At 39.1% G+C, this 27,761-nt stretch overlaps 1 protein-coding gene across 1 annotated transcript; it reads left to right on the forward strand.

Annotated features, from left to right (window-relative positions):
* On the forward strand, positions 1-27,249 carry FZD6 (frizzled class receptor 6). The gene is made up of 7 exons (XM_017806520.1): positions 1-79; positions 529-909; positions 16,349-16,545; positions 19,571-20,588; positions 23,023-23,171; positions 24,436-24,864; positions 25,308-27,249. The coding sequence occupies exons 2-7, from the start codon at positions 730-732 to the stop codon at positions 25,462-25,464; spliced, it is 2,130 nt and encodes a 709-aa protein (XP_017662009.1). The 5' UTR covers positions 1-79; positions 529-729; the 3' UTR covers positions 25,465-27,249.
* Positions 27,250-27,761: the final 512 nt, after the last annotated feature.

The raw sequence follows: 27,761 nt of genomic DNA on the forward strand, positions 1-27,761 counted from the left end.
TGCGGCCGCCCCGCCCCACCCGCCAGACGCCACATCCTGCAGGTGCCGCGGGGCGGCCATCGCGGAGGGGCCCCTGCCGGTGAGTGCGGCGGGCACCGCGCCGGGCCCCGTCCCGTCCTGTCCCGGGGAGCAGCGGCTCCGACCCGGGGCGGCGCTGCGGGGTGGCCGCCGGGAGGCGGGTCCCGGTGAGGGGGCGGCGGGGGCGCGGCCCGGGCGTGGCGGGGATGTGGCGCCGGGGCCGCTCCCGCCGAGCCCCGGGTCCTGGGCCGACCGCTCCGCCGGGCCCGCGGGCGCCGCTTCCCAGGGCGGGGCTGGGAACGGGACGTTGGGTGCGGCGGTGGCTCCGGGGCCCGGCGGGAGCGGGGGCTGTGCCGAGCCGCGGCCACGCGTGCGTGTGGGGCCGGGCAGGGTTGCGGGAGCACCGGCCCGGCCCGAGCTGCCTCTCCCTGCGGGCCGGCGGGGAGGCCGGGCGGTCGCCCTCGGGTTGTTTCTGCTGTTCACTGCTCTGCTCCGTCTTTGCACGTACAGGCTCGAAGAAGAAGGGATTTAGTAAAATCGCGGTCAGCCAAAATGGGGCAACGCCTAAAGCACCTGTGAGGAGTCTGTGTGTGTGCCTTACTGCCGTGTGTTGGAGCCAGCAGAGGAAGATGTGTGTTTTTATCCTTGTGAAAAGCCGGGATGTCTAACTGCTGAACAAAGCCATGTACTGAAATTGGAGATCCTGACAAAATGGGAGCACTTGTGTTCTCTGCGACTTGCAGTTTACTTCTAGCCCTCGTGCGAGGGCACAGTTTATTTACATGTGAGCCAGTTACTATCTCCAGATGTTCAGGAATGCCTTACAATATGACTTTTTTCCCAAACATCATGGGACACTATGATCAGGACACAGCTGCTCGCAAAATGGAGGTAAGTTCTCTCCCTCCTACTGTAGTATGTAACAATTTTTTTTGTCGTTAAGAAGTTATTTGGGATACCTGTTATGCTTAGTGACAAAGCAGATAATGTTTAGTTAGTAACGTTTCTTTAAGTGTTTCAGTATGTGCTGGAGCTCCTTGGTTGTATAAGCTCTGTGTAAGGGAGCTACAGACTTCCTTCCCTCACCCCGCCTTGGATCCTGAGTGGAAGAGGAATGGGTGTAGCATAGCAATGTGGCTATTCAGAGCATTTTGGCACAGCTGATCACATAAGCCCAGGCACCTTACTGTTAAACAGAGCGATTGTTGAAATTCTCTGGGGAAATAGCTAATGATATCCTGGCCTGCCTGAACTCAGTGCAAAAATCGTATTCGGAAGTTGCTCATTGCACCTCTCAGCTTATATCTACTTATCTACTAAGGAGAGGCACCTAAATTTATTCTTAGTCCTTTTGGCCATTGCAGGTTTTGCATTCTGTTGTCTTCTGATTGGATGCTGAAGCTTCTGACTGAAAGAGCAACTTTACTCTTTTTTTTTTTTCCTCTGACTCAAAATAAGCACTTTTCTTACCTGAACTGTAAGTGTGGCTCCCTTGAGAATATGCTACCTTGTGGAAAGGCTTTGCCGATAGCAATACCTGTAAAGGGCAAGAGCCTCTCTGGGTGAGAGGCTTGTAAAACAAGTTTTAAACCTGTTTTAATAATGGCTTTTTCAGTGGTAAGAGAAGGGGGAAAATCTTAACACACATCTTGAAAAGCTCAGTGTCTTCTACTGTGTAGAAAGTGAAACACAAGTGAGTTTAAAATTAGGTTTCTGTTTTTTAAAAAAAAAAAAGTTATAGGTGGTATTGGAGGTGATTACAGTTACTAAAATCTTATTTGCATACTCTTTACTGAGCTTGGAGGAGGAGCTTGGTTCAGTTGCCAAAATATGTTTTTAGTGTTGCTTGGGATAATCAGGATTCCCTGTTTGGCCTCCAGCTGCCAGCCTGGAATGGCACAGGCTTTGGTCTTGCGTTGATTTTGTCAGCCTGGTGTAAATGTGTGGGAAATTCTGGTATTGAATGTTAAGCCATCTGAATTTAGCTACAGATCTCTGACAAACTGTGAGCTTTTAAACTGGTAGTCAGGCTGTAGGCTTCAGTTGTGAACTGTGCAATGCCTTCTCTAGTTGTCATTTGTCAGGAATGCTTCCTGCAGTGTCTGCCACTTTATCTCCTCAGGTATGCTGCTGCTTTTTACATGGTGTGTCTTAACTGCAACCATTGAGCCAGCATTTGTCAGTATTTGTGCCTTCCAGTCATGCTGTTGTTGGGACAGAGAGACCACAGAGCCATTTTTATTAGGTTGCTGTGACTGACTTTTCTGAACTGTCAGTAACTCGTGCCTACTGCATGTGTGGAGCGAGCTCCTTCTGGAAAGGGTTCATGGCTCATCTGTCCTTATATAGCTACTTAATAAAAAATTGTGAGGTAGTGAGAACTTTTGTTGTTTTTCCTCTTTTTCCGTCTTGTCACCCTTATAACCACTACTGCAGTGGTCAATCACTGCTTAGCCAACTGACTGGGTGGCTATGGGGAACAACGGTGTCTGTTAGCACTTGATTTCCCTACCCTGGTTCATTTGCTTCCTGTCATTCCTAGTACCTGGCCTCTAATTTGATATTCCTCATTACTGTAGTGCTGTGCAGACATTTCTAAACTGCCTAGTGTGTAGTGGTCTGCCTGCCTTTATTTGTCATCCAGCAGTGCTGATGGACTACCTAGTCAAAGTGAATTTTTAAGACAGCTGCTATCCTGGTGAAAGGGTCAGGAAGTTTCCTCCCATTCTGTTTGTAGCTCGTGTTGAATCTGTTGCTAGCAGTTAGATTTGGAATGAAGGTGGTTCATTGCTGGGCCTTTTTTCTGAGAGACCAGTGTGTACCAGTGTCACTTACACATTTTGGTGTGATTCTACGCTGTGTCACTAACAGCACCAGCACAGTTTGTCCCTAGTTGATTGCAACAGAGGACCTTCTCAGGATTGTCACCGTGTTCTGCTTTTCTGGGGACTTGGTGTTGCAGCAGGGGGAGAGGAGTTACTGACTTCGGAATAGTGTTTAATTTCACTTTGCAGCCATAAGGAGGCAGTGGGTTGGGAGGTGGAGGAGACTTCTGTTGTTTCAAGAGCTTGAATTTTTCTATAATTGGCAGTTCAAACTTCATTCATACCAAAGAAAGAATTTTAATAGTATATTGGCTAAAACTTTCTTTCGATCCTCAGTAGGAATGCTTAAAGGCTTTGGTTTTTAGTTCTATCTTGCTCTTCCCCCTCTCCTCCCCTCCCCATGGCCTGTTCTCAAGACTGGGCATTAGACTTATATCTTAGGATGTAAGGTCTCACTGGGTTTTGAGGCTGATGCTTGCAGTATTTTGCTCACCGTATCTTAACTAACTCTGAGTAAGCTGCTTAATCATGCAATCTCAAGGAAAAGGGGAAAAGACTTCTTCAAGAAATCAAAAGTATTTTGTGCAGAAAGAGCTGTGATGTTAGGCCAGTTTATGTTCCTATTCCCTTTGAAAACTTCTGGGGAGTGCTTACTCCGAAAAAGGATAAAGATTTGTCAAGGGGACAAGTGTCACCTCAAGGTGAAGTTCACTCTCCAGAACCATGGTAACTCGTGATGTCCCATTCTCAAGGCTCTACAGGTGTGTTCTGCTTCAGAGAGTGTTAGAGAGCACAGCCAGGAGAGCTGTGCTTTCCATCTGCTGGTGTGCAAAGTCTTCTGTACAGTTTCTGTGCTTTCTGGGAAGGTGTTAAATTGGTATTTCTGGATGGTGTTTTCATAGTAATCTTCCAGGAGAGGATGATGTGGAGCTACTGTCTCAGGTGGTGGTTGCCCTCCAGGAAATCAGCTGATACATGGTCTTTCAATTCTGCCTCGTGTATCAGCTGTTTGTAATGATGTGCTATAAACCAGAACACTGAACCACTGAGAGCAGGAAAATTACTAACTCAGTGTTAGGGCCTCTGTTGTGGATGTTTTGGCTAGTGATGATAGTCCCTCTGGGATCTTATTTTCTGTAATAAAAAAGATGTAATTTCCAGTTGCTCCCTCCATTCACATATTTATTTATTTAGTTTAATTCCGAGCTTTCAATTTGGCAGGCTGAGTTTTAGCTTCTAGAGTTTTACTTTATATTTGGATTAGTTCTGTTTACACAACAAGTGGTGATTTTAGTAAAGTAAAACCGCATGACTTTGTGGTGTGAAGTTTTGTGTATGTTAGCTAAACAGCTGCATCACAGTGGAATTGTTTGCAGATGCCTACCATATCTGTATCTCAAAGCAGTTTAACAGTAACACTGCTCATGTTACTACTAGTTCAGATTGGGAGGCAGAAGATCTAGGGTTTGTCCGATGAGGCAAATAGATGGACCCAGCAGAAGATCTGGTTCATTACAGCTGTACTTAAATAGGTGTTAACTCCCCCTCGTGGTCATCCACAAAATCAAGTCACCTCTAATTCCAGAGTAATTCCTACTTTTAACTATCCTGGTTGTCAACATAAGGAATTATTCCAGCAAGGCAAAGAATATTACTGTGTCGTAACTTATGTTCATATCTCTTAATCTGTTCTACTGCAGTTCTGGAATGTGTCCACAGGAGACAAACCCTTAAGATTTCCTGACGTGGGTAAGATCCACAGGTCTATAGAAGTACAAAGGGAAAAGGCTTGCCAGTGACTTTTTAAAGCAGACTGTGGAAAACACTGGAAAATATCCCACAGAGAACAACAAAATACCTCAGAGAGACTGGAAAAATGATTCAGGAGTGAGTTTTCCATTCACTTCTGAGTTCATGGTCATGTGCCAGAATATGTGTGTGTCTATGGAGAATTAAGTGCAACCGGCTGCAGCAGTGGCAGAAATTTGTGTGAGAACTGGGATCAGTTTAAACAAAACCATTTAGAGGGGTTTAAGAAGTACCTTCAAAAGCTTAATATTGAAATGGCATGAGTTAAAATTTGTAATGTAATGGCTTAATTTGCTTCCACTAAATACAAATTTACAGTTAATTCAATAAAACAATACTTAAAAAACCCTGAAAAACTGTTGTCTGCAAGCTTAAATTGGTACATGTGTGTGTCCGTGTGTGTTTATATATATACACAGGAAGGAGGAACCTGTCTACCTCTGTAGGTTGGGAGTTTTGGGGAAATAAGTACTGTTTTGTAAAAAGCTTATTACTGGGATATCCTGCAAGGTAGCACAGGTGTGAATTTACTAAATTGTTTTCATTTTTTGTGCTCTCTTGCTCTCAGGTGTTCCCAAGAAACATCCACCATCTTTAGTTCTTACAGTGGTTCTTGCAGCAACGCATTCATAAGCAGTTTTTGCTGATTCCTGTGGGTGCAGTAAATTACAGCCATTAAAAAAGTGTTTGTTACCTTCAGTACTGAGGCCCATTATCAAGCATGATTAGCTTGTGCAAATTGCCTGAAACCAGAGAGGTGAATGTGTGTAATCCTATTACACTGGCTTTAAGCGTATCAGTCATTCACAAAGTCTGCTGCTGCTTTCTCTGAACAGCATTCCTTGTTGCTGGATAATGTGACTAGCACTGCCTTGCTCTTTGTTCTGAAAGGATGTTGCTTAGAATGCACGGGGGTCCAAAGTGATGCGTGTTTGATGAAGAGATGGTAACTGGGGTTCATGGAGATGGTGTTGACAGAGTGATTCCAAGAGCCTCCTCATTATCCATTTTAAGAGGCTATGTCTACACTGGCAAGTAATTTGTGTTACAGGAGTGGATCACTACGTGAAGTTGTTAGCACATTTCTTACCTGTCGGCTGCATGAGACTGAGGAGTTTTACTCTGGGCTAAATTTAGGCCCATCCCACTGTGCAGGAGGTCTGAAGCTGGCCTACAGAAGGCTGTCTTCCAGATCTTTCTCAACACAAGACCTCTGGGAAATACCATGATATCCTGTTGTTGATCTCCTGCGCATGTCTGTCCCTTTCACGGTGCCCTGGCTAGTGTTCACCTGTAGCTGCTGTGCTGGTTTCTTAGTCTCCCTGTCCAGACTGCATCTTGGATTCCCCGTGATCCATACTCTTATGTGAGATGTGGTCACTGGCTAAACCAAGGCACTCTAAGTGTGGAGTGATGGCCTTAGTCCTGTGGCTGTAACCTACTCCAGGAGGACACCTGTGGATGAATGGAGTCATGCAAGCTTCCCTGAAGCTATTTGTATTGAGAAGGAAAACAGAAACAGAGCTACTGAGTCTGGAATTTCTTTGCCTTCATCAATGGGAGGCGGTTAGGGCTTGGTAGCTGAGCTGATTGGGAGGAACACATCATCCTTGGAAATGGGAAAAGCCAGCAGTGGGTTTAATTTTCCATATGGAGGATGGATGTGATATTCAGGGTGACAGCTTGGCTACAAGGTGTTGCCTGTGTCTTCACCGATAAAGACCACAAAAAGCAAATGGTCCAGGAAAGGACCACATGAGATGGGGAATGTGATCAAATGTCCATGCTTTTTTATTTCTAGTTTGACAGTGCAGTGATTAAATACAACAATTTCTAAAACTAGTGTTGTGTCATCCCTTTAGTTCTCTACTCCATTCCAGAGGAGGGGTTGGGAATATCTGCACCACAGAACTTGGTGGCTTTTTCTCTCTCTCACTGTTGACTGTTGATTCACCAGCCCTTAGGGGCAAACATGGTTCCTTTATCCCACTTTGCCTTTTTGGGTCTTTTTTTGCCTTTTTGGGTCTTTTCTGTGTATTGTGTGCATCTGTGATTGCTGTAACACAGTCTTAATTTGCTTGCCAGAGGAAGAGGTGCATATGTCTGCCCTGTTCTTCTGAACCACGAAGTGGAGATGAGTGGAGACTTGCTTGCTTTCTGCTTAGCCATTAGAAGAAGGGGAGGTGTGCAGGTGTGCATAAGAGTGTGTAAGTAGCTACTGTAAATGGGGGGAGATAGGGCTGGATAATCGGTCTTTAGAGGACGGAAAGGATGTGCTTTTACCAAAGATACCTGCTTCTCTAGATGAGAGCTTCCTGGGAGAAAAAAAGATCACCCATCTTTCCTGTACTTAAACTTCTGGTAGATCAAGTTCTTTCAAAGAATAACCACATCCTTCCAAGTTTGGCCCATGCTGTATTCCCTGGAGGGCCTGCATAACCAGGTTTCTTTAGTCTCAGTAGCTACTGCCACAAAGCACTTAGTGACCAAACTCTCCACATATTTATCCTGCATGCAGAAACTAAAAGCAGTTTTTTGGAGAGGGACTGTACCCATCCAGCCTCATGGTGACCTAGCAATACCCATCTGTCCAGGCACCATGTCCCAGCTGCATGATGCTTCACATGAGATAATGCTCTTGCAAGGAAGGTACAAGGTGCACCGTTTTAAGAATCCATTTGTGTGTGGGATCTCTCTGGGAGTATGAGTAGAGCTTGAAAGTAAACATTATATGCTGAAGGTTAACACAGACCACAGATCATAAGATGAGAGAGAGGAAGAAAAGGTGGCTTTGAGTTTTTAAAACAGGAGAAAGAGGGAAGATAATGGTGGGGAAGGGCACCAAAATAAGTACTGTGGGCTAACAATAAGGAAACACTGTCTAATACAGGTGTTCAGAACTGGGGAATATCTCAGTGTGACCAACTGGAAACAGTGAAAGCAGAAGACAGAGGTAAGAACTGCAGGTGCTGTGATAGATGACTGCAGCTTCATGGGGTTCAGCATAGTCAAATAACTTGTGCATGCCTGGCTGACATCTCCTACTTCACAACAAAGTTGGTATTTTTTGAGGTGGTTTAAATTTTCATTTAAGACTGCTTAAAAATGCATGGAGTAGGCAAGAAAGAAATGGTGCAGGGTTGCTACTCTGGTAAGTTGGGTGGTGCTGTTCTGCTGAAGTGTGTCTCCACATTCACAGAGAGGAGTGGGAAGCATGAATCTGCCCTGACTCTTTTGGAACCAGAGCTGTAATGACTTCTACTGGAATTTTTTTTAAATGGGGGGCTTTTTTAAAGATAATGGACAGTCTATAAACATTGTTACGGGAAATCCTCTTCATTGGATTCTGCACAGAAGGTTCAGCAATAAATCCATTTACTCCTGTAATGTATGGCAAATAGGTGGAGAGTTTAAGATTGACGTTCTTCTTCTACCGCAGTCCAGATACAATGAAGCTCTGTCTAGACTTCAGATGTTTGAGGGCCTGCAGTATACTTTCCTTCAGTTAACATGTATTTATTTGTCTGTCTGTTGTGCTCTGTATAGTATACATAAAACCTAAACCAGATACAATATATAATTGAAAACTTTGTATAAATAGTTCAGTTCTGTAACACTTGGGAAAACTTTCTCATGTTTGTTATGGACTGTAGATTGCAGAGGCTGGAATATCTATAATTTAGGTCAAGCTATAATTTAGGTTAGAACCAAAAAAATGCAGTGAATTTTGGTAATAAGCTATTTTGGAAAGTATTGGGAATACTTGTACTTTAGTTTGCTTCAGAATAACTTCTTAGTGAGATGTAATATTCCTGTTACATTGTTTATAACCTTTTTTACAGTTAAAAAAGACACAGATATATGTATTTTTATTTTGCACGTGAAAATACTTAGAGGGGAAGCATGGAACTATGTTGTTTTACTACAGAAAGGAATTCTGTAGTTGCTAGATCCCCGTGTGGGCCATTCACTTAGGAGTTGGATCTGATGATCCTGTTGAGTCCCTTCCAACTCAGAATATTCTGACTGTATATAGATAAAGTAAAAAGCAGAATAGCCTTCTTTATATTTCTTTGTCTGTGTTTGTTTATACTGTCAATGGCAAGTTTAGTGCCCAGGTGTGGTGCTGGAGTAGTTTTTTGGAGTTTGCTTTATTTTTTTCCTTAAAGTTTTACTATCCTACTGACCTTTGAAAATCCTTCCCCCACATGCCTTATTCCTTACCCTCTTTGGATTTCTGATTAATATTCCCTTCAACTTTGAAAAGCTAGTATGAAAGTTCAGACCTGAATATATCTGTATATGCATACATATATATGTGTGTGTGTATATATGTATATATATATATGTTTATTGCATGTATAGGGGTGAAGACTTGCATGGTGAAGACTTTGCAGATACATTTGTTCTTGTTGCAAGTATGTTGAACATGTAGGTGATGAGTAATTCAGCTCCCTCAGCAGTTGCACAGCCCGGGATCTGAACTGTTGCCTGGATAGTTCAGCTTGATGAAGTGATGAAGTTGAGGCCCACCAAGCAGGGGCACCTGGCTGCTTGCTGGCCAGTCCCCGAGCCTCTGCAGTTTATAGCACAGGGTTTTTTTAAGATCAGCTGCCATCCTACTTTGCCTTCTAAACAGCGATGCTTCAGGTGCTGACTGGTGGGCAGCTCCTGCCCCACATGGCTGTGGGAGGAGAGGACTGCTGGGAACAGTCTGGCTTATCAGCTGTTGCATGTTGAGCTGCTTTGTTTAGAGCCCTTTGAAAGTCCAAGTACATGTTTGGCTTTGCTGTTCAGTTGAAGGACAAAAATAGGCTCGTATCTTTGCAAACATCTTTCATTGCAGAGCAGCACTGTTTGGCCCACTTGCTTGTTTACTATCTTCTTTCTCTGCGTCATCCTCTACCAGCTCCTTAAACTCTAGATTTAACTTGATTAGGAAATTGAACTATTTTTTCTTTTAAACTACGAGGCAACCTACTTTGTACTTTAACAGAATACTTCATTCTTATTTATGTAAATGTTAAATTGCTTACGTCTTAAAAATGTTTGACAAGCTTTTAAATTAAACACGACTTCATATGCCTTTATTCTATTGTAAAAGCTGCAGAAAGTATTGCTGCTTTGTTTAAAAGCAGCTTATTAAAATAAAAGTCAAATTCATGTGCTTTCAATGTTTGTTTTTTTTTCACTTCTGTCAAATTAGGATGCGCTAATAATGTATATTAAGCTTATATATATTCAAATTTATAATGTATATATTTTATATATTCATATCTAAAATATTTTGTTCCTGTCAGTGAATTTTAGTCCTGAAAACTTTTGTTGTTTTACCCATGTAAAACATACATTATGAGTGATACTTGCTGCTGCCAGCAGTAGTTGATTATTACCCACAACTCAGGTAGGACATGGAATATATGCCCCCCCCCCATGAGTTTATACCATGTTCCGTGGTAATTTAAAGGATGGTTGACATTGCACTAACTTTCATGAGCCGCACCATGTTTCTGTTTTGCGGTTCTGCTGTTAAGTAGCAACTTTTAGCAGACATGTAGCAACAAGACACTGACACTTAAACTGCCTTGGCCTCCTGCAAAATCCTTACATACGAAATTAAAAGTGTCTTTAACTTGCCTTTGATCTAAATCCATCAATGTAACTTCCAATGGGAAGAACCTACTCTTTTCTCAACCTTGCTTTGAATCTAATTGAACTTGAAATTTTCATCCTTCATTTAATTTCATGTGTTGGGATGTTTATTTATCATGACTTAGTTAATTGTGCATGAACTAGGAGTCAGAGATTCTTGGCAGGTGATTCACTGTGACCATCAGCAAATTGCCACCCTTGCCAGCCCATCTAGGAATACTATATGAAGGCATTAATCTCTCTGGGCATGATGCTAATCCTGTTTGCATCCAGTCCAGAATAACTCTGTTGTAACAACAGTGTAGGATTAAATCAACCGTGCCATACTTGTTCTGCTGTTTTTAATTGAAACAGATTATCATTGTAAAAGTGACTAGGGATACTGTGAAGATTAATTGTTAGTATAGTTCTGTGAATATAAAGAGTAATTACCGTCTCTTATTCTGAGACCATTTATGTACACTATGATTGACAGTGGCTGTATTTCCTAACTATCACATCTGAAAACATATATGTATACACATATACTTGGGTTGGGGCTTGGGGCTGTACTTCAATTCTATAGTGACACTTCCTAGACAGTAAGCGTGTTTGTACTGTAAATTATTAATAATTAATTTTTAATTATTAATCATGAAAGTGTCCTGTGAGGAGCAAAGGAGTTGAACTTGGTGATCCTTATGCATCCCTTCCAATTTGAGATACTCTATGACTCCATTATTTAGGTAGGTGTTATTTCCTGTAAAGCAGATATACAGTTTCGTGAATAACAGTGTGTATCTTTAATATAGGTAGGAATCTCTGGTACACAGTGTAGTATAATTGTAGAAATACAGATTGAAGCCTGCCTTTGCTTCAGAGGCTGAAATACACGGTTATGTAACCAACAAGGTTGTAATGCTGTTGCTTTAGGTCACAAGATTTGTATGAAACCAAGAAAGAGGTGACATTGCTTAACACTGAGACAGTTGGTGTCTGTCCTTGTTTAACTTACTAAACCTCAGTGTTAACTGGGTTAACTAAGCTAAATGTTTTAACTTGTAGTTAGACCTCAGTAGTTAGGAAAATAGGTTGTTACTCTCTTAGATACCTGGCTCCAGTGGCTGAACAAAGGCTCTAATCCTCTGTATATCTCAGCAATTCAAGATATTTCCTGTCTCTTACAATCAGGGTTTGCTGTGGCTGATTCTAACAAAGACCTTGATATTTCGATCCAATGTTTTCTATATTATCTGAGTATCTCTGTGACATTAATCAGCAGAGTACAGAAGAATATTTTCCCTTACTTTTTTTGACATATCTTGGTAGTTATCATACATCCCAACCCCAGAGACGTCCGATCATTTCTGGTAATGCTTTTCTCCAGGATAAAACTGAAATGAGGTACAAGAGAGCATTTTCATTGTCTACCTGCAATAATGAGCTTGTTTTTCTTGTGTCTTGGAATTGTAAGTCTGCTAAGCACAAAACAGAAGCATCCTGAGTACAAGATCCATGTACAGTTCTAGATTGCAATTTGCTTGTTGGTAAAGCTCGTTTAAGAACACGTTTGCACCTAGACCTTTATTCTGTATTTTGTAACATTTGTTTTTGCTTGTCTTAGTTGTGTTACTGTTTGTAGGACCACACTGTAACTGGATTTCTGAGATAGTTTGGCTTTGCCTCTGGAGAAGATATAACATAGACACACCTCATAAGGAATCTAGAATTTACTAAGTCAGATGTTGACTTTTGTTAGTGGAAAGTTTGCGTCCCACAGTCCTCAGTTCTTCACTAATACTGCTTGAGGCAGTGCCCCTCCTGCTGTTAAAGACTACATCATCATTGACTTTACAGTTGCTATTAGTTTGTTGGTTTGGATTTTGGGTTTTTGTTTGTTTGGGGTTTTGGTTGGTTGGTTGGTTTTAGATTGTTGCTATATTCTAGTTTGCCTTATGTTTACTGAGTTCTGTTTCCCATTGTTAAGAAGATGAGAATTTTTATTTTAGGACTTACATTAGCCGTGTTTCTGGTTTTTAAAGAGTCTGCCTTCACTCTATTTTTAGCATTGCCATCACCAAATCTGCAGATTTTCATCTCTCTTCTTCATATGACAGGGCAGTGGTTGCTAATGCTAGAAATGTCAAGTGCCCTAGTTTCCTGAAAGAGCCTATGTTGTTTGATTGTGCCACGGGCAGACCCTGAACTTCCTGAAGAGGGGAGGACTATGGTACAAGATTCTGAGTTTAATCCCAGACTTGAATACTCAGGACACCAGTGTGTGCATGCGTGCAGCTTACCCAGCTAATCACTTGGATAAAAAATGGTTTGTCGTTGGGACATCCATGGTTCAGATAAAGTGGTCTTGAAGCAACTGACTTTTACTGTCAGTGAGCTTGTGATCTTGGCTTTACACTTTTTCCTTCCAAACGATGCAGCTGGGGGAGAAAATACTTTGGTTTTGGTAAGATTTTGCTTTTATGGTCCATCAGGAACTGCAGACATGCTATTTTCTCTGATGAAACTTTTCCAAATTGGCCAACTGGAAGTGAAGCCCACATTTAAAGATACCTCATTGTTAGCAGAGTTCCAGACACAGTTCCCTACTACTTCTGCTGTTCTTAAATGGTAAAAGTAGGCTGTTGCTGAAAATAAATTTGTATTTTACAAATCCCATTTGTGTGTGCTTGAGGCAAAGTTTTACATTTTATAGAGGTTTTTTTTTGGTTGCGGGAACTCATTGGCTGTAAAATCTGTTAAGAGTTTTTTGAGGGACTCAATGCATTTGTTGAAAGGGGTAATTCAGACAGTATGTTATACTTCAGTTTTCAAAAAGGTTTTGACATGGTCATAACCTATGTTTTTTTTAAAGAAACTCTGCTGGTAACCCATTGGGGACTTTATTTTCCAATGCCTCCCTGCCTAAGAAGAAAAGTATGAATAAATAAATGTTTTTGCACAGTAAGGGTTATTAAATCATGAGCTGATAGTTTCATGCTATACCAAATAAGTAACTAGAGTGGTTCCCCCTACTTATCTGTACAGAAACCTCTGATACACAGCTAATTCATAAATGGACCTAGAAGAGGGATAGATAATCCCTAATTTTGAGAAAACAAAATTGGTGAAAGAATTGCAGATTCTTTCAGCAGTTGAATCTGCTAGATTCAACTGGACAATAAAATGGTAGGTGGGATTTAGGGTTGGAAAATGCAGAGTAATGCATATGGGAAAAAAATTACTCCCAGAGTAATAAGTATGAGGAAAAAGAACTCCCACTATCTGTACAAGTGGGTGGGCACAGTATTAAATTGGTTGCTGTCACTCAGAAAGAGTTTTTGTCAGTGTACAAATGTGAGGTCAGTCTTCGAATGTAGTCAAAGTAAATAGAAGGCAGAGTATAATATGAAAGGAATAGAAATCAAAACTGAAAGTATTACTATACTAACGTATAAATATATGGAAAAAGTAGAGTGCAATCTGTTAGCTGTTTGTCAAAACACAAATTAGGTTGCAAAACCAAGAGTTACAATAAACAAATAAAATGCAGTATCTTTCAGCGGTGCCTGCCTAAATTATGCAAGATAACTTACTACTATTATATTTTACAAAATGTTTAAGCTTAAATGGTTGAAAAAGGGATTAGATGCATTTCAGGAAGAAAGGTTTGTGAATGTCTTTTCAACACAGTGGTCGTGTTATAATCTGCAGCTTGTTTCCTAAACCACTGGTTGTAGGAAACTGGGAGAGATGTCAGATTGGTTACATCCCCCTTTTTACCAGACAGGGTGAGAATGGGGTGTCCAGCTAAATGGTCTGACTTGTAAGGTTGGCTTGTGTTTTCAGAACATCAGACTTCTTGCTCTTGTGTTTGTACTTTCAGGTGTCAAAAGGTAAGTATTTTTAGCTGAAAGAAACATTGTAACAACAATTACTTTTGGCAGCTGAGTCCTCGGAATTCTACTCTGATTACATTACAGGCTAAGCACAGCTTTCTTCCTAAAAATTTGCATTTTTCAACTTATCTGTTAAGGTGGTTTTGGGTTTAAATAAAATATGTTCTTTAAACAGCAGTGTTTAGCCAATAACAACATGCTTTAGTAAAAGTCTTGGAAACGTTTTATTTTTGCTTGTCGTTGTCTACCTCTGATATACAGTATCACTGTGTAGTGATTCTTGTGATATTTTAGCTTTTAAGTGGCTTTATACAGCAGAAACTCTGTTAAAATGGTAAAGGTTGGTTTTATGCCCTGACTTTCTTTACCAGCCAATGCTTTCTTTATACTCATTTTCTATATCAAAGGAGCGAGCTTACAATACATAGCTGTATTAGTTATGTTGGAAAATTCTATTTAAAAACTGTTAGTTGCTTATGAAAAGAGCTGGTAAAATTGTTTTTATAGATAAAAATATTGTGTTTTTTAAAAATCCTTACTTTTCTAGAGAAGGTATTTCTGTTTTACTGAATTCTGTGAAAGTTTTTGACTGGCAGCCCAAAACTTGCTCTAGAGAATTACATTTTATCAACTGAGATGAACTATGGGTGACAAAAAGAAAGAATTCAAAACAATCAAGACAATCTGTGCAAGACTTAATGTCAAAAGTAAACAAAATTTCTATAGGAGTTGAATATGACTACCTAGGCTATTGTCTTTATTTTATCCTAAGTGCCAGGAAGAACAGAGCAAATATAAATTAACAATTGAAAAGAAAAGAAGCATCATAATTATGCAGAGGGAATTTAATTCATTTAGGGTTAGCGCCTGACTACTTTTTCCTGTGAAGCCATGCAGTGTTGAGGAAATAATCCAACTTACAGAACTGGAACACAGTATACCAGGGCAACATTTCTCTCCTTGTCATGAAATATTCAGATCTTGGGTTCCTACAAAGGCAGCTCCAGAGCAGACGTTCAGAGAGGGGATTAAACTTCTGTGTGCCTGCTGTCATGGCGTCTGCAGATGCAGAACACAGCTGGAGTGCTCTGAAGGGTAGTGCCAACAATTTTTTTGTTTTTTTTTTCATAAAGCACTTTTATGTCATTCTTGCTCTGCCTGATCTTTTCTTCCCCTCTCCCCACACATTCGTGTGTTTATTACCAAGGTCCTTTGAGGACTTGTAGATACTCCAGTTTGAAAGTGTAAATTTATTTGTCAATGTCTTTTCTTTTAAACTGCATGTTCAGTAGTAAGACTTGCTCTTCAGGTAAGCGTATGTTTGGGATACTGAAAAGCTGATGGAAGTGAAGATGCTGTTCTGAACTCAGAAGCACTTGCAAAAATGACCACCAACTCCTGGTTTGTCTGAAATTTAACCACATGGTAGTATTTTGGCTAAAACAATTTGCCCTAATAATAAAACTGATAAAATGTAGAGCAGGAAGGTTGGCTTTTTTTTTTTCCTTAAAAACCTCTCTGACTGTGAATAATGAATTGAATGCATTGGACAGAAAAAGGTTGGGTTAAATTTCATTCTATGAATTCTCTAATAAGAACAGTCATCAGTTACTCACTGCAGTCATGTTGAGAGAGATTTGAAATGAGATGTTTCAAAAATGAGAAATAATGATATTTGGACCTCATTAATCAAAAAAACCCCAAACTTCTCCAGCATGAGAGAAGATGAGTACAACGCAGCACTTAGGACTGAAAATGTAATCTAACAGGAACTACTGGAACAGACACACCTTTAAAAATCTCAGGGCACTTGTTTAGAAGCTAACTGGTGTACAAAGGAGCTCAGTGTTTTACCCTATTTTTTAAAAATCCTGGGCTTTCGCAATACCTTTTAGATTTCTAATGTTGACAAGTAGAAAAAATTAGGTTGGAATAGTCACAGATTGGCCAAGATTCCTGGGGCAAGGGCTGGGCTGGAAGTGCTAATGAAGCTTCTTGCTATTCAGACCAGCAGGTTTTGCTTTTTCGCAATTGCTGAACAAACACTATTTTCTAGTATCTTTTCAAACGTACAGGGGATCAAATGTGAGCCACAGTGATGAAAGTTAGTTTTAATGCCTTGAATTATCTTTTTTAGATTGCTAACCAAAGCCTTTTTCTTCCCTGCAGCCTTTTCTTATTCTTATGAATCTTCACTGTTCACCAGACGTCCACACATTTCTGTGTAGAGCCTTTGTCCCTGCCTGCCTGGATCAAATTCATGTGATTCACCCTTGTCGAAGCCTCTGTGAGAAAGTGTATTCCGACTGTAAGCAGTTGATGGACACTTTTGGAATTGCGTGGCCTGAAGAGCTGGAATGTACCAGGTGGGGTATTTCTTGTATTGACAGGTGGTGGGAGTGATACTTTCATATTTGACCTGGACTGAGTTTAAAATCTGAGGCAGAATGTTAAATATCACCTTGCTGTAACTTCCTTATTACGCTGACCCTGCAGTGCTTATGCATGGGACCATTTCGTCACTAAAACTTTTTCATTATTCAAATGATCACCTGCATTTTCTGCTTGTGACTTTTTTGGCAACAAAGCTCTGCAACAGTCCAGTATTCAGATCCCTGCAAAAGGAAGCTTTTTTACTGTAAATTTCTGAAAGTTTAAAATATTATATGTTACCGCCTAGATTTTGCTTTGGTTTCTGATCTCTAAACTAGGGATGATCATGCTTACTTCATTAAGGAGTTTAGAAGTAACTGCTCGTAAGATAATGAAATACAGAATATTCTGTATTTGAGCATTAAATAGTAGAAGCCTTATCTCACTCCTAGCTGCTTAAATGTGCAAACTTAATCTTGTGTTGCTTTTCCTGTACTGCCTGCCCAAACTCTCTTTTAAAATTTCAGCTATTTCTCAAAGGTGTTCATGTGTCTTTTTCAGATAGATAATACAATATTTGGTGAAAAGATGTCTATATATTTTAAATGGAAACCACTGAAAGCACCCCAGTGCAATTTTCTTGAGATTCTGACCTTCAACTGTGGATATTTATAAATTATCGAGGCCAGATTTTTTTTTTTTAACACACATCAGGTCAAGAGGTAAAGGAAAGGAGCAGAGACTGGAAACTCAAATAATTTTTCTAATCCCCATGCAGTTGCTAATCTGTGGTAAGGCTGAGGGAAAGCTGGGACAGTAGTCCTGTGCATGACCTGTGATAGAAATCAGTATTGGAGTGAATATGACAAGTGGCATTAATGCCATTTCCCGTAATTCTGCAGAAAAATAGAAGTTGTGGGGTTTTAAAACAAGAAGGCATCAACTTTTCCCATCTAGTGTAAGCTTCTGTGCAACAGTACTGCCCTGAAGGGGCACAGCAAATATCTTCAAGGATTGTTTTGATAAATCAGGAAAATTACAAATTAATCCAGTTACTCAAGATGTGGTATTTTAAAATAAATTATGTTTTTTTGCTGGATTTACTGCAGCTTTAAATTATTTTATTACTGAAAATGAAGCTTCTCTGTTCATATGTGAAGTGGATGTCTCCCTGGTAGCCAATACTGAGAAGTCCGTGAAATGCAGGGTGTTACAGCAGCAGAGATTCTGCTGCTGGAGCCTTCTGGTATGAGGATGGGAAGTAACTGGAATAGTGAGATTCACACTTCTGTATTCTTACAGTCATCATGGCTAGGCTTCGTGAATGAAGATTTGGGAAGGGCTCTACCCACGTTTGTTACAAGCGCGTTGGTGGCTAAAAAGGCCGATACAAGACAGGCACATCTGGTTGCAAAAGGCACAGCAGAAAGACTCCTTAGGTGGTATATTCTGCAAAACATGGTTCTTTCTGCATTGCCTTTTCTCCTCGAGAGTGATCCTGCATGTGTTCTCAAAGGCATCGGCAGCGTTATAGATGGTGTGTCTCCAGGCCTCCCGATTTGAGGCCAGAGTAGACCAGTTGTGGTGATCAATATGGCCAAGGCTGAGATGTTGTTTCAGGGAGTCCTTGTATCTCCTCTTCGGGGCTCCTCTCTTGCAGCAGCCGGTGGCAAGTTCACCATAGAGCAGGATCTTAGGGAGGCGGTGGTCCTTCATCCTGGAGACATGCCCTGCCCAACACAGCTGCGTTCTCAGCAACACGGCCTCAATTCTTGTGACTGCTGTTTGTTCTAGAACAGACGTATTAGTCACATAATCTGACCAGTGGATGTTTAGGATTGTACGGAGGCAGCGTTGATGGAAGCGTTCTAGGAGTCGCAGGTGGTGACAGTAGATGACCCATGATTCGGAACCACGTAAGAGGGTAGACAGCACAATGGCTCTGTAAACACTGATCTTTGTACTTTTCTTACAGACATACATAATGCCAATTAAGACATGGGTGAATGTGTCCATGCATCATGCTCTGGCCTGTGGTTAATGAAAGAGTCTGCCACAGAATCAGTTTTCTTCATTAGGCTGGATTTACTTGGATGGCATGATAATGCAGAGAAACAAAGAACTGACGGGGTTTTTAGCTCAAGCTGAGCTTGCAAACTGAATTGAGTCTTGTAATAGTGTTTGACAAAGACTGTTGAGATAACAGAATCTTACTTTAAAAGCTAGAATGCAAAACTTGTTCTTTTTAAACGTGCACTTAAACTTGGAATGCATATGAGCATAAATCCCAGTGTAAGCAAATGCTGACCTGCTTGAGTTATATAATCTAGTCTGAATATGTCCAGCACTGCTAATATGATATTATCCGTGTAAAAAGATGACCTCTTGTGTCAAATTAAACTGTGGAGCAATTGAGTCTTGAGCAGTTTTTAAAAGAACATCATAGAGCTATAAAATTGCTAAAATATTGTTAATTTTTTACAGTGCTTGTATTTTCTACTTATATTTTTTTCAGTTAGATATTTTATTGTTGTTGACAATGAGATAGCAGTATAACACAAAAAATTATAATAATGATCACGTACTAGTCATCAATTAATGATGTCAACCTTCTTCCTTGATTGATTGCAGCTTGGGTTTTGACAAGATTTTTTGCGTCTGCAACAGTCTATTGTTATCCAAATTTAAAAAAAACCCTGCTGTATACATTTGATATAAGTATGTAGAAGTTCAATAGAATATAAAACTCTAAAAGAATGGTTGCAATTTGAGTAGTGGTTTTATAGCTTATGAAACAACAGCTGCAGAGCAACAGTTAAATAAATGTGTTTGAAGTCTTCTGAATTTTAAGTTTGGTTTTTATAGTGCCATCTGATTTATTTTTTCATATAATGCACGTTTGCATTATCTGTAAAATTTAACAATGCTTAGAATCAGATTTTTTTCATATTTCTAGAAAGTAATTCTAGTTGAGAATGAGGGGTATTGAGATATTTCCTCTTCTGTTTATTTATTCAGACTAACTAATTGTGATGAGACCGTTCCTGCCACTGCTGCTGTAACCACAAACGTACATGGAACTCGGAAGACCCCAGTCCAGATCCGAAGGGATTATGGATTCTGGTGTCCCCGGCACCTCCACACTACCAATGAACAAGGCTACAAGTTTCTAGGAATCGATCAGTGCGCACCCCCATGTCCCAATATGTACTTCAAAAATTATGAATTGGATGTGGCAAAAAGCTTCATTGGAATAGTTTCAATCTTTTGTCTTTGTGCTACACTTTTCACATTCCTGACTTTTCTGATTGATGTTAAAAGGTTTAGGTACCCGGAGAGACCGATCATATATTACTCTGTCTGTTACAGCATAGTCTCTCTGATGTACTTTATTGGATTTTTACTTGGGAACAAAACTGCCTGTAATGAGGCAGATGATAAGTTAGAAATTGGTGAAACAGTTGTTCTTGGCTCCCAAAACAAAGCCTGTACTGTCCTTTTCATGGTTTTGTACTTTTTCACTATGGCAGGAACTATTTGGTGGGTGATTCTTACAATCACTTGGTTCCTTGCAGCGGGAAGAAAATGGAGCTGTGAAGCTATTGCACAGAAGGCCATGTGGTTCCATGCAGTTGCCTGGGGAATACCTGGTTTTCTAACCATTATGCTCCTTGCGATGAACAAAGTTGAAGGAGACAATATCAGTGGAGTTTGTTTTGTGGGTCTCTATGATCTGGATGCCTCTCTGTACTTTGTGCTTTTGCCGCTTTGCCTTTGTGTGTTTTTCGGTCTCTCTCTTCTCTTAGCTGGTATTATTTCTTTAAATCACGTGCGCCAAGTCATCCAACACGATGGCAGGAACCAGGAGAAGCTAAAGAAATTCATGATCAGAATTGGAGTTTTTAGTGGTTTGTACTTGGTGCCGCTGGTAGCACTTCTTGGATGTTATGTTTATGAACTGGTGAACCGGAAAATCTGGGAAACGACTTGGGTGTTTGACCACTGTGACCAGTACCATATTCCTTGTCCTTATCAGGCAAGTAACAGTTTCCTTTATAAATAATACTGTAAAGTTAACTAACAAAACCCCTTATGCTTCACTGTATCTGCCATGCAATTAGTAAGTTATTTTCACATTAGTAATCAGTTCAAGAACATAGAGCGATTAATTCTTTTTTAAGTCAAAATCAGTGGAATGATACTTTTGTTTTGAAAATTTTCACTAATTGAGTTCGTAGCACTCAGCAATTAAATTCCAACTCACAGCTCTAACAGAATATATAACCTTTCTTTGAACTTCATGTTACAAATTTGCCTTGGAGGAGGATCATTCTTCACGATATTTGTTCCTAAATAGTTGCTCAGTACTTGGGTGCCTAGCTCAGTATCAAAGTGCATAAGTTGAATTTTCATCAATTTCCGTTGAAGCTGAAATAGTGATTCGTGAAGATCCAGACTAAATGGAATTTTAAGTGCTGCTTATAACCAGAGATTTAAAATCACTTTTGTCTTTTTTTTCTTCGAACTGTAGAAATGCGTTCAAGAACACTTGAAATTACAGAACAAATTTCCAGTATATTTTTTCCACAATAGTTGTCATTTGCAGACTGATTTTCAGAAATGCAAAGAATTCTTTATGAAAAACAACCAAACAAAAAGCAAATAAAGAAAAAAACCTCAACAGCACTTTACATTATGGAGGTGATTGTATTTAATATTTGACTCCTAAAAAACTTCCTTGGAAAAGCTTTTAAATTAAATCTGCCTGTGTTCAGTGCTCTCTGTGGATTAAATCTCTTGCAATTGGGAGGAGTTTTATATTACAAATTACCTACAAGTAATTTGTAATATTACTTACAAGTAATTTGTGGTTTGTTTCCTTCCATTTAAGAACAAACATACAAGCAAACATCCCTAAGAGAAATGCAAGTGTCTCATGTCATCTTTCTTTGCATTACACTTATCGTCTATATTTTTGCTGCAATAAAATGTCATTAAAATGAGGAATATAAACACAGGCATTATGAAATGATAAGGGTTGGTCTCTTACATCCTTAAACATTATTTATTATCCTCTGGATTGAAGTCAGTGTAAGCTGAGAGTAGCACAGTTCACAGACAACTTGGTTATTTGTGCTTCCAATACTGTTTCTTAACAAGTATATTTTGACTTCAGTGGGTTTTATTCTGATTTCTGTATCAGCCTAAATGGTTTAGAATATACAAGGTTGAAAACAAGACACTTATGTTAAAAAAAATAAATCAACAACATTGTTTTGTAGTGCTTAAATGTAAGAGCTTGGCATAATAACACAGGAAAGAGCATGTATTTTCATCGTTTAATTAGCCTATTGGAAAGAAGAAATAGCAACAGGAAATGTTAACAAAGATCTGTTTTATGGGATCTGTCCCTATGGTAGACAGTGTGTGCTAATTGTGGAGTAGCTTAAAGTGGCATGCTCAGCTTTGGCTTACCTGAGCTGGCTTGTAGACTCTTGTTACATTGGCCAGATCAAAACCAAATGAAAACAAACTTCAGTTTAAGTGGCTAATGTTACCTGCCTAACAAAAATAGTGACTTTCATAGATGGGCTGGCAGATAAGCCAGGTAACATAAATTAAATCTGCAGAATGGGAGCAGAAGATAATGATCTCTTACTGAGTTAAATGTCTCAGCTCCTATGATACAGTTCTGCAAATAGGTGGATTCATTTTGCAGTAAACAGAAAGCTACTGTGTAGTTCCCTGCGGCTCCTTGAAGATGCTGTCTAATCTGATTAACTCCCAACTAATCCTTCCACTACCTGAAGGGAGCCTACAGGAAGGATGGAGAGAGACTTTTTACAAGGGCATGCAGTGACAGGACAAGGTGGAATGGCTTTGAACTGAAAGAGAGTAGGTTTATGTTAGATATTAGGAAGAAATTCTTTACTTTGATGGTGGTGAGGCCCTGGAACAGGTTGCCCAGAGAAGTTGTGGATGCCTCATCCCTGGAAATGTTCAAGGCCAGGCTGGATGGGGCTTTGATCATCCTGGTCTAGTGGAAGGTGTCCCTGCCCATGGCAGGTGGTTGGAAGTAGATGGTCTCTAAGGTCCCTTCCTATCTGAACCATTCTGTAATTCTGTGATCCACTGGCTGTTTCTTTTAAGTTGAAGGGATGAATCTTATATATACATACTTACCTCTGAAGAACATGTTTATTAATATTATTGCTCCCCAAATTACCTTTCCTTTCAATTTAAAAGAAAAATATTTCCCTCTGAAAAATCTCTGTGTGTGTTCAGCTGTAGACATGAACCGTGTCTGACTTGACTGTACATGTCTAACATTTGCCCGCAGTACAAGCCTCAACAAAGAGCAACAGCCATAAGGAGAAGGTCTCTCATTTACGTAATTTGTTTTCTTCATTTAAAAAAGTAAATCAACAAGTGTATTTTTTTCTTTGCATTTATTAAACTTTATCTTCTAGGCAAAGGCACTGGCAAGACCAGAAATATTTTTGTTCCTGATGAAATATTTGCTGACATTAATTGTCGGCATATCTCCAGTGTTCTGGGTGGGAAGTAAAAAGACCTGTTCTGAATGGGCCAATTTCTTCAACAGAAACCGCAAAAGAGAGTAAGAAAAATTTTTTTATTCCTGTTTGTTAAAGTGTATACTTATAAAGTTGGCTTTAAGGCATGTTTCTTTATATATAGATCAGGTAATCAAAATGTTGTCCTGAGACTTCTTTTTCAGACTTTAAATGCTGCCTTTGGGCATCAGCAAAATTCCATTGGAGTCGGGGGAAGGTTTACACATGCAGTGACTTTTTGACATTCTCAGAAGATAGAAATTTTTTTCCTCTGCTGATTTCTCTTTTGTAGAGCAGAAGGCACGTTGCTGTGTTTAGCATTGGCTAATACATCTCTGGTTTCGAGTCGAAGGAGGGAAGATAATTTCAGTCATCAGTTTAGTTCCTTTCATGTGTTGTGACCACTTCATTTGACACAGTACTTCGTGGTGTTTACTGTCGTGCAATAATAATATCATTTGCTTTTCTTCTCTGCCAGGCTTATCTTGTTTTAAAATTAATATTCATTGAACTCTCCTTACTGTCACTTTTATTGTAAAAATCTAGTGTTCTTTATTTTTTTCTGAAAGACAAGTATTCAGTTTTATTACTTAATTTTAGTAAATTTATATCTATGGATTTAAGCAACTTATAAATTTCATCTCCATTTCTTGTTGTAATTTTTCAATTCTTTCTTATTCCTTGATTATTTCTTTTTAGATTATCTATTACTTATAAATTATACTGTGGATTTAGATTGTTTTATTTCTTTGGATTTCCCAAGGCAGTAGTCCTTAAGCTCCTTTTATTTTACATTTACATTCTTCAATGGTCATCTTATGGCTTCCTTTCCCTCTACCCTCTTTTTCCATTTCCTGTGTAATTTTTTCTTGTATTTCAGATGTTAACTGCTTTCAGTTACAAGGATTTAAAAATAATGAAGTAATTTTTATAATGCTTACCTTTCTTCATTTGAATGAGGTTTACTTTATATAAAGTTAACTTGATAATGTAGCTGCTTTATGAGCTAATCCTTCTTTCCTCTCTTAGATCATTAATGTACTGAAGTCATTAAGACCAACTTGCAGAAGTAAGATATGTAGAAATCTGCTTTATTTAATTGTTGGACAAACATAATTACTTTGGTGCTATTATGATCAGACTTTTTTTCTCTTCTTTTCACATATAATTTTTTTTTCTTGTTCATTAACATCCATCTCAGATTGCATCACTGGTTCCTGTTCTGTCAGGGTTTTATGTTTGAGTCTTCATCACATTATAGCCAAGGCTATCCTCTTCATTCAGTTACCTGCTTGTGTTCTCTTTTAGTCCAATAAGTGAGAGTCGAAGAGTGCTGCAAGAGTCATGTGAATTTTTCTTGAGACACAATTCCAAAGTTAAACACAAAAAGAAGCACTACAAGTCAACTTCACACAGACTTAAAGTCATTTCAAAGTCAATGGGTACCAGTACGGGTGGTGCAACAAATCATGGAACTTCTGCAGTAGCAATCACTAATCATGATTACTTAAGCCAAGAAACTGTTGCAGAAATTAAAACCTCTCCAGAGACATCTGAGAAAGAGATAGAGGCAGACGGAACATCAGCCCGAAGAGTCGAGGAAGGTGAAAACAGCGGAGATCAAATGTTATCTGGTTCTAAATTGACCATGGATCAGGTGGAAAGAAGAAACAAAGCAGATAGCACATGTCATATGAGTAGCTTGGCTGAGAGTATGAAGAGAGTAGGTGAAGGAAGGTAAGGCACCTGAACTCAATAATTTGCTTGTTTATGCACATTACCACTATTGTTGTAAGTTTTCTGTTCCTTTTCTCTGAAGAATCAGTGTACTCTCAGTATGCAGCTAACCCACAGTAGCTGTCAAGAGAACTTACAGACTGCTCCACGTGGCCATGTATCTTTAACATATGGGCTATTTTGTATATTTGTAGGATTCTCCTTTTCCATGTAAGTGCTGAGTGCTGGAGCTTCAGCTCCAAAAAATCTATGACTGCACTTCAATGGTGATGGATCTGAAAAACAACAATAGTGACCCTAAGCTTGGAAAAGTTTGCAGAACTGTATTGCATTCTCTTGAAAAGAATACAACTGAAAATACATTATGATTTCATTGCTCAATTTTTTGCCATTGTAATGCACTGTGCTTAAAATTTACTGTGGTTTTTTTTCATTACTTGCAGAATAATTCCTAAAAATGATTTTAGTGAATCTCCTCCACTACAAAGCAGCTGTTCCCAAATACCTGATGTCTCACACTCAGCTTCCATATCCCTACTTGTCTACTCAGCTTCAGACACCAGAAGAGAGTTGGATTCAGGAAACAGTTCAAATCCTTGAAAGATTGAAATTTTATATGAACATTTGCAGTTTATAAAACTGACATGAATTCTGTGTTACACTGGAAATAATGGATATTCTGTGCCTTATTAAAAAACACACATATCTTGCTTTGCACTTAAAAAATGTATGTTTTGTTGTGGAAACAGCTAACAATAATGTACTGTATTTAATCCTATCCAGGAATAATGGAATTTGAAGTTCTGTAGGACATGGCAGTAATGTAAGAAAAAGATGAGAGACAAACATTTTATAATGAATTGCATTAAAGTAATGCTTAGAAAGCACTGTTACTTTTCAAGATACAAAAATTCCATCCGCCTCTTCGATATTTTTTAACACTTGTTAATTTTTTTGTCTTTTTACTGTCTCTTAAATAAGGGATACACAAATTTATAAATACTCTCTAAATTGTGTCCTGTTGTATCAATTACAGCACTGGTTTATGGTAGCTTGTACACTGAATATGAAAGGGAATCTGGAATTATAGCAATTTATTTTGTACATAAAAATGAATTTTGTAAATAACTGACTGCATAAGGTCAATCTTTAGAACTGCTGTATTTGTATGTATTGTACAAACTTGGGAAAGTTCACATGCTTCTGTTAGGGGGTTGCTGAAGCCGAGTGTCCCCTGGTGATCAGACAACATGAGTCAGTTCTGAGTAAAGCAGGTTGTACCTTTATCTGTGACATGCACCGTTATCTGGGGTGACACTGGTCAGGCACCTGTGTGTCCTGTCACAGGGATGATGCAGCAGGGGCAGCACTGTTTCAGAAAAATGCCTCTTGGAGCCTCTGCTGGCCTGGTGTTCCAGAGCATTGTGCCGAAGGAACACTTCAGACCCCTGGCCTTGGTGGGCAGAATCTGAAGCACACACTTTGGGGTTGTGTACCGAGCTGCAGTGACAGCTCGTTTCATGGTGTTTCTATGAGAGTAACTTAATTTTTTATATATTCTGTAGAGAAATATCTTGCAGAAAATAATGTGTTGTATTATTAATATGCAAACTTGTTTAACAATCTGTTTACTCGGAAGATGGCCTTAATACTTTTTCTACAAAGCTTAGTTTTCTATATGCTACAGCAGTGTATTTTCTCTAAATCAAAAAGGCCTTAATACATGTAGCCTTTCTTATGATAGGGTGGTTCTCAAGAGCTACTGATGTGGATAACAGTTTCATCACTTGGCTTCAATTGACTCAAGATTTCTTAAGAGCCAATGGGATTTATTACTTGAGATAATTTGGAAACAGGATTGTGCTGTTTTCAAAACATGTCAATGCATTTTGTAAGACTGTCCATCATCTTGCATTTGATAACTAAGAATATTTCTCAATATTTTGATAGTATGCAGGGAAATTACTGTGTTTGAGTTTGGGCAGCATTCATGGTGATGCTTTGAACAATGAAAATTGCATGGTACAAAAGGCATGTAAATGCTGAAACAACAGGAACTATAGTTCTGATAAACCAAAGTTACTGATTTTATCCGTCATACATTAAAAATGGAATGTCTTTATATTACAGTATCTGCATTTTAGCATTTGTAACTTATTGCCTTAAATGGGATATGCTCTTTCTTTTAGACTTTCTCCATTAAAAATACACAGAATTCTTGCTACTGAGAAGTACAGTGAGAAAGATGAAAAATCTCCTGTGAAAATGCACAATAAATACCTTCATTTTTCTAATTCTGTTTGTAATCAGGTAACTTTATACACATGTTCAGTAGTTTTGTTATTACTGTATTTGTTAGTAATAAAATATACTGTTGTATAGTAAGAGCTTCCGAGTCGGTATTTCATAGTAACTAGGTGTAGATGTTTGTTACTTTACTACTGTAGTATTTTGCACCTAAAACACTAATGTATTTCTTAGTAGAGCTCTGTGGGTTAATAAGTATTGCAATGTTTTTATTCCTCCTATGTGAGAAACTGAGACAGAACAACACTGGGAATTGTTCACATGAACACAGAGTTATGAAGGAGTAAGAAACTTGAAGTTGTTCTTTCATCCTAATATTTAGAGCATTCTTTCTTTCATGACCTCTAAAGACCTCCTTTAGGTTACATAGAATACGTATTTCCACACTGTGCTTGTGCTGCCACCTTCTTTAAATAGTGATTTTTAATTTTTTTAATGTCATTCCCTTTTTTTAGGTAGTTCAGAAAAAAAATCTTTTGTGGTCACTTGCTCTAAAAAAGATAAATGCGAAGTAATTTTGAAGTTAAAGCAATACTGTGGGCTTAAAAATAGATACATTTTCAAAGAAGTGGGAAATGTGAAGCAGTGAT

The sequence above is a fragment of the Lepidothrix coronata genome, unplaced genomic scaffold (genome assembly GCF_001604755.1).
Source record: "Lepidothrix coronata isolate B3197 unplaced genomic scaffold, Lepidothrix_coronata-1.0 Scaffold15, whole genome shotgun sequence".
In the NCBI taxonomy this organism is placed as follows: Eukaryota; Metazoa; Chordata; class Aves; order Passeriformes; family Pipridae; genus Lepidothrix; species Lepidothrix coronata.

Coding starts and splice junctions, on each gene's coding strand:
- FZD6 (XM_017806520.1), top strand. CDS start 730: ATGGGAGCACTTGTGTTCTCTGCGACTTGCAGTTTACTTCTAGCCCTC. Junction 20,589..23,022: donor ATATTCCTTGTCCTTATCAG/GCAAGTAACAGT, acceptor TTTATCTTCTAG/GCAAAGGCACTGGCAAGACC. Junction 23,172..24,435: donor AACAGAAACCGCAAAAGAGA/GTAAGAAAAATT, acceptor GTTCTCTTTTAG/TCCAATAAGTGAGAGTCGAA.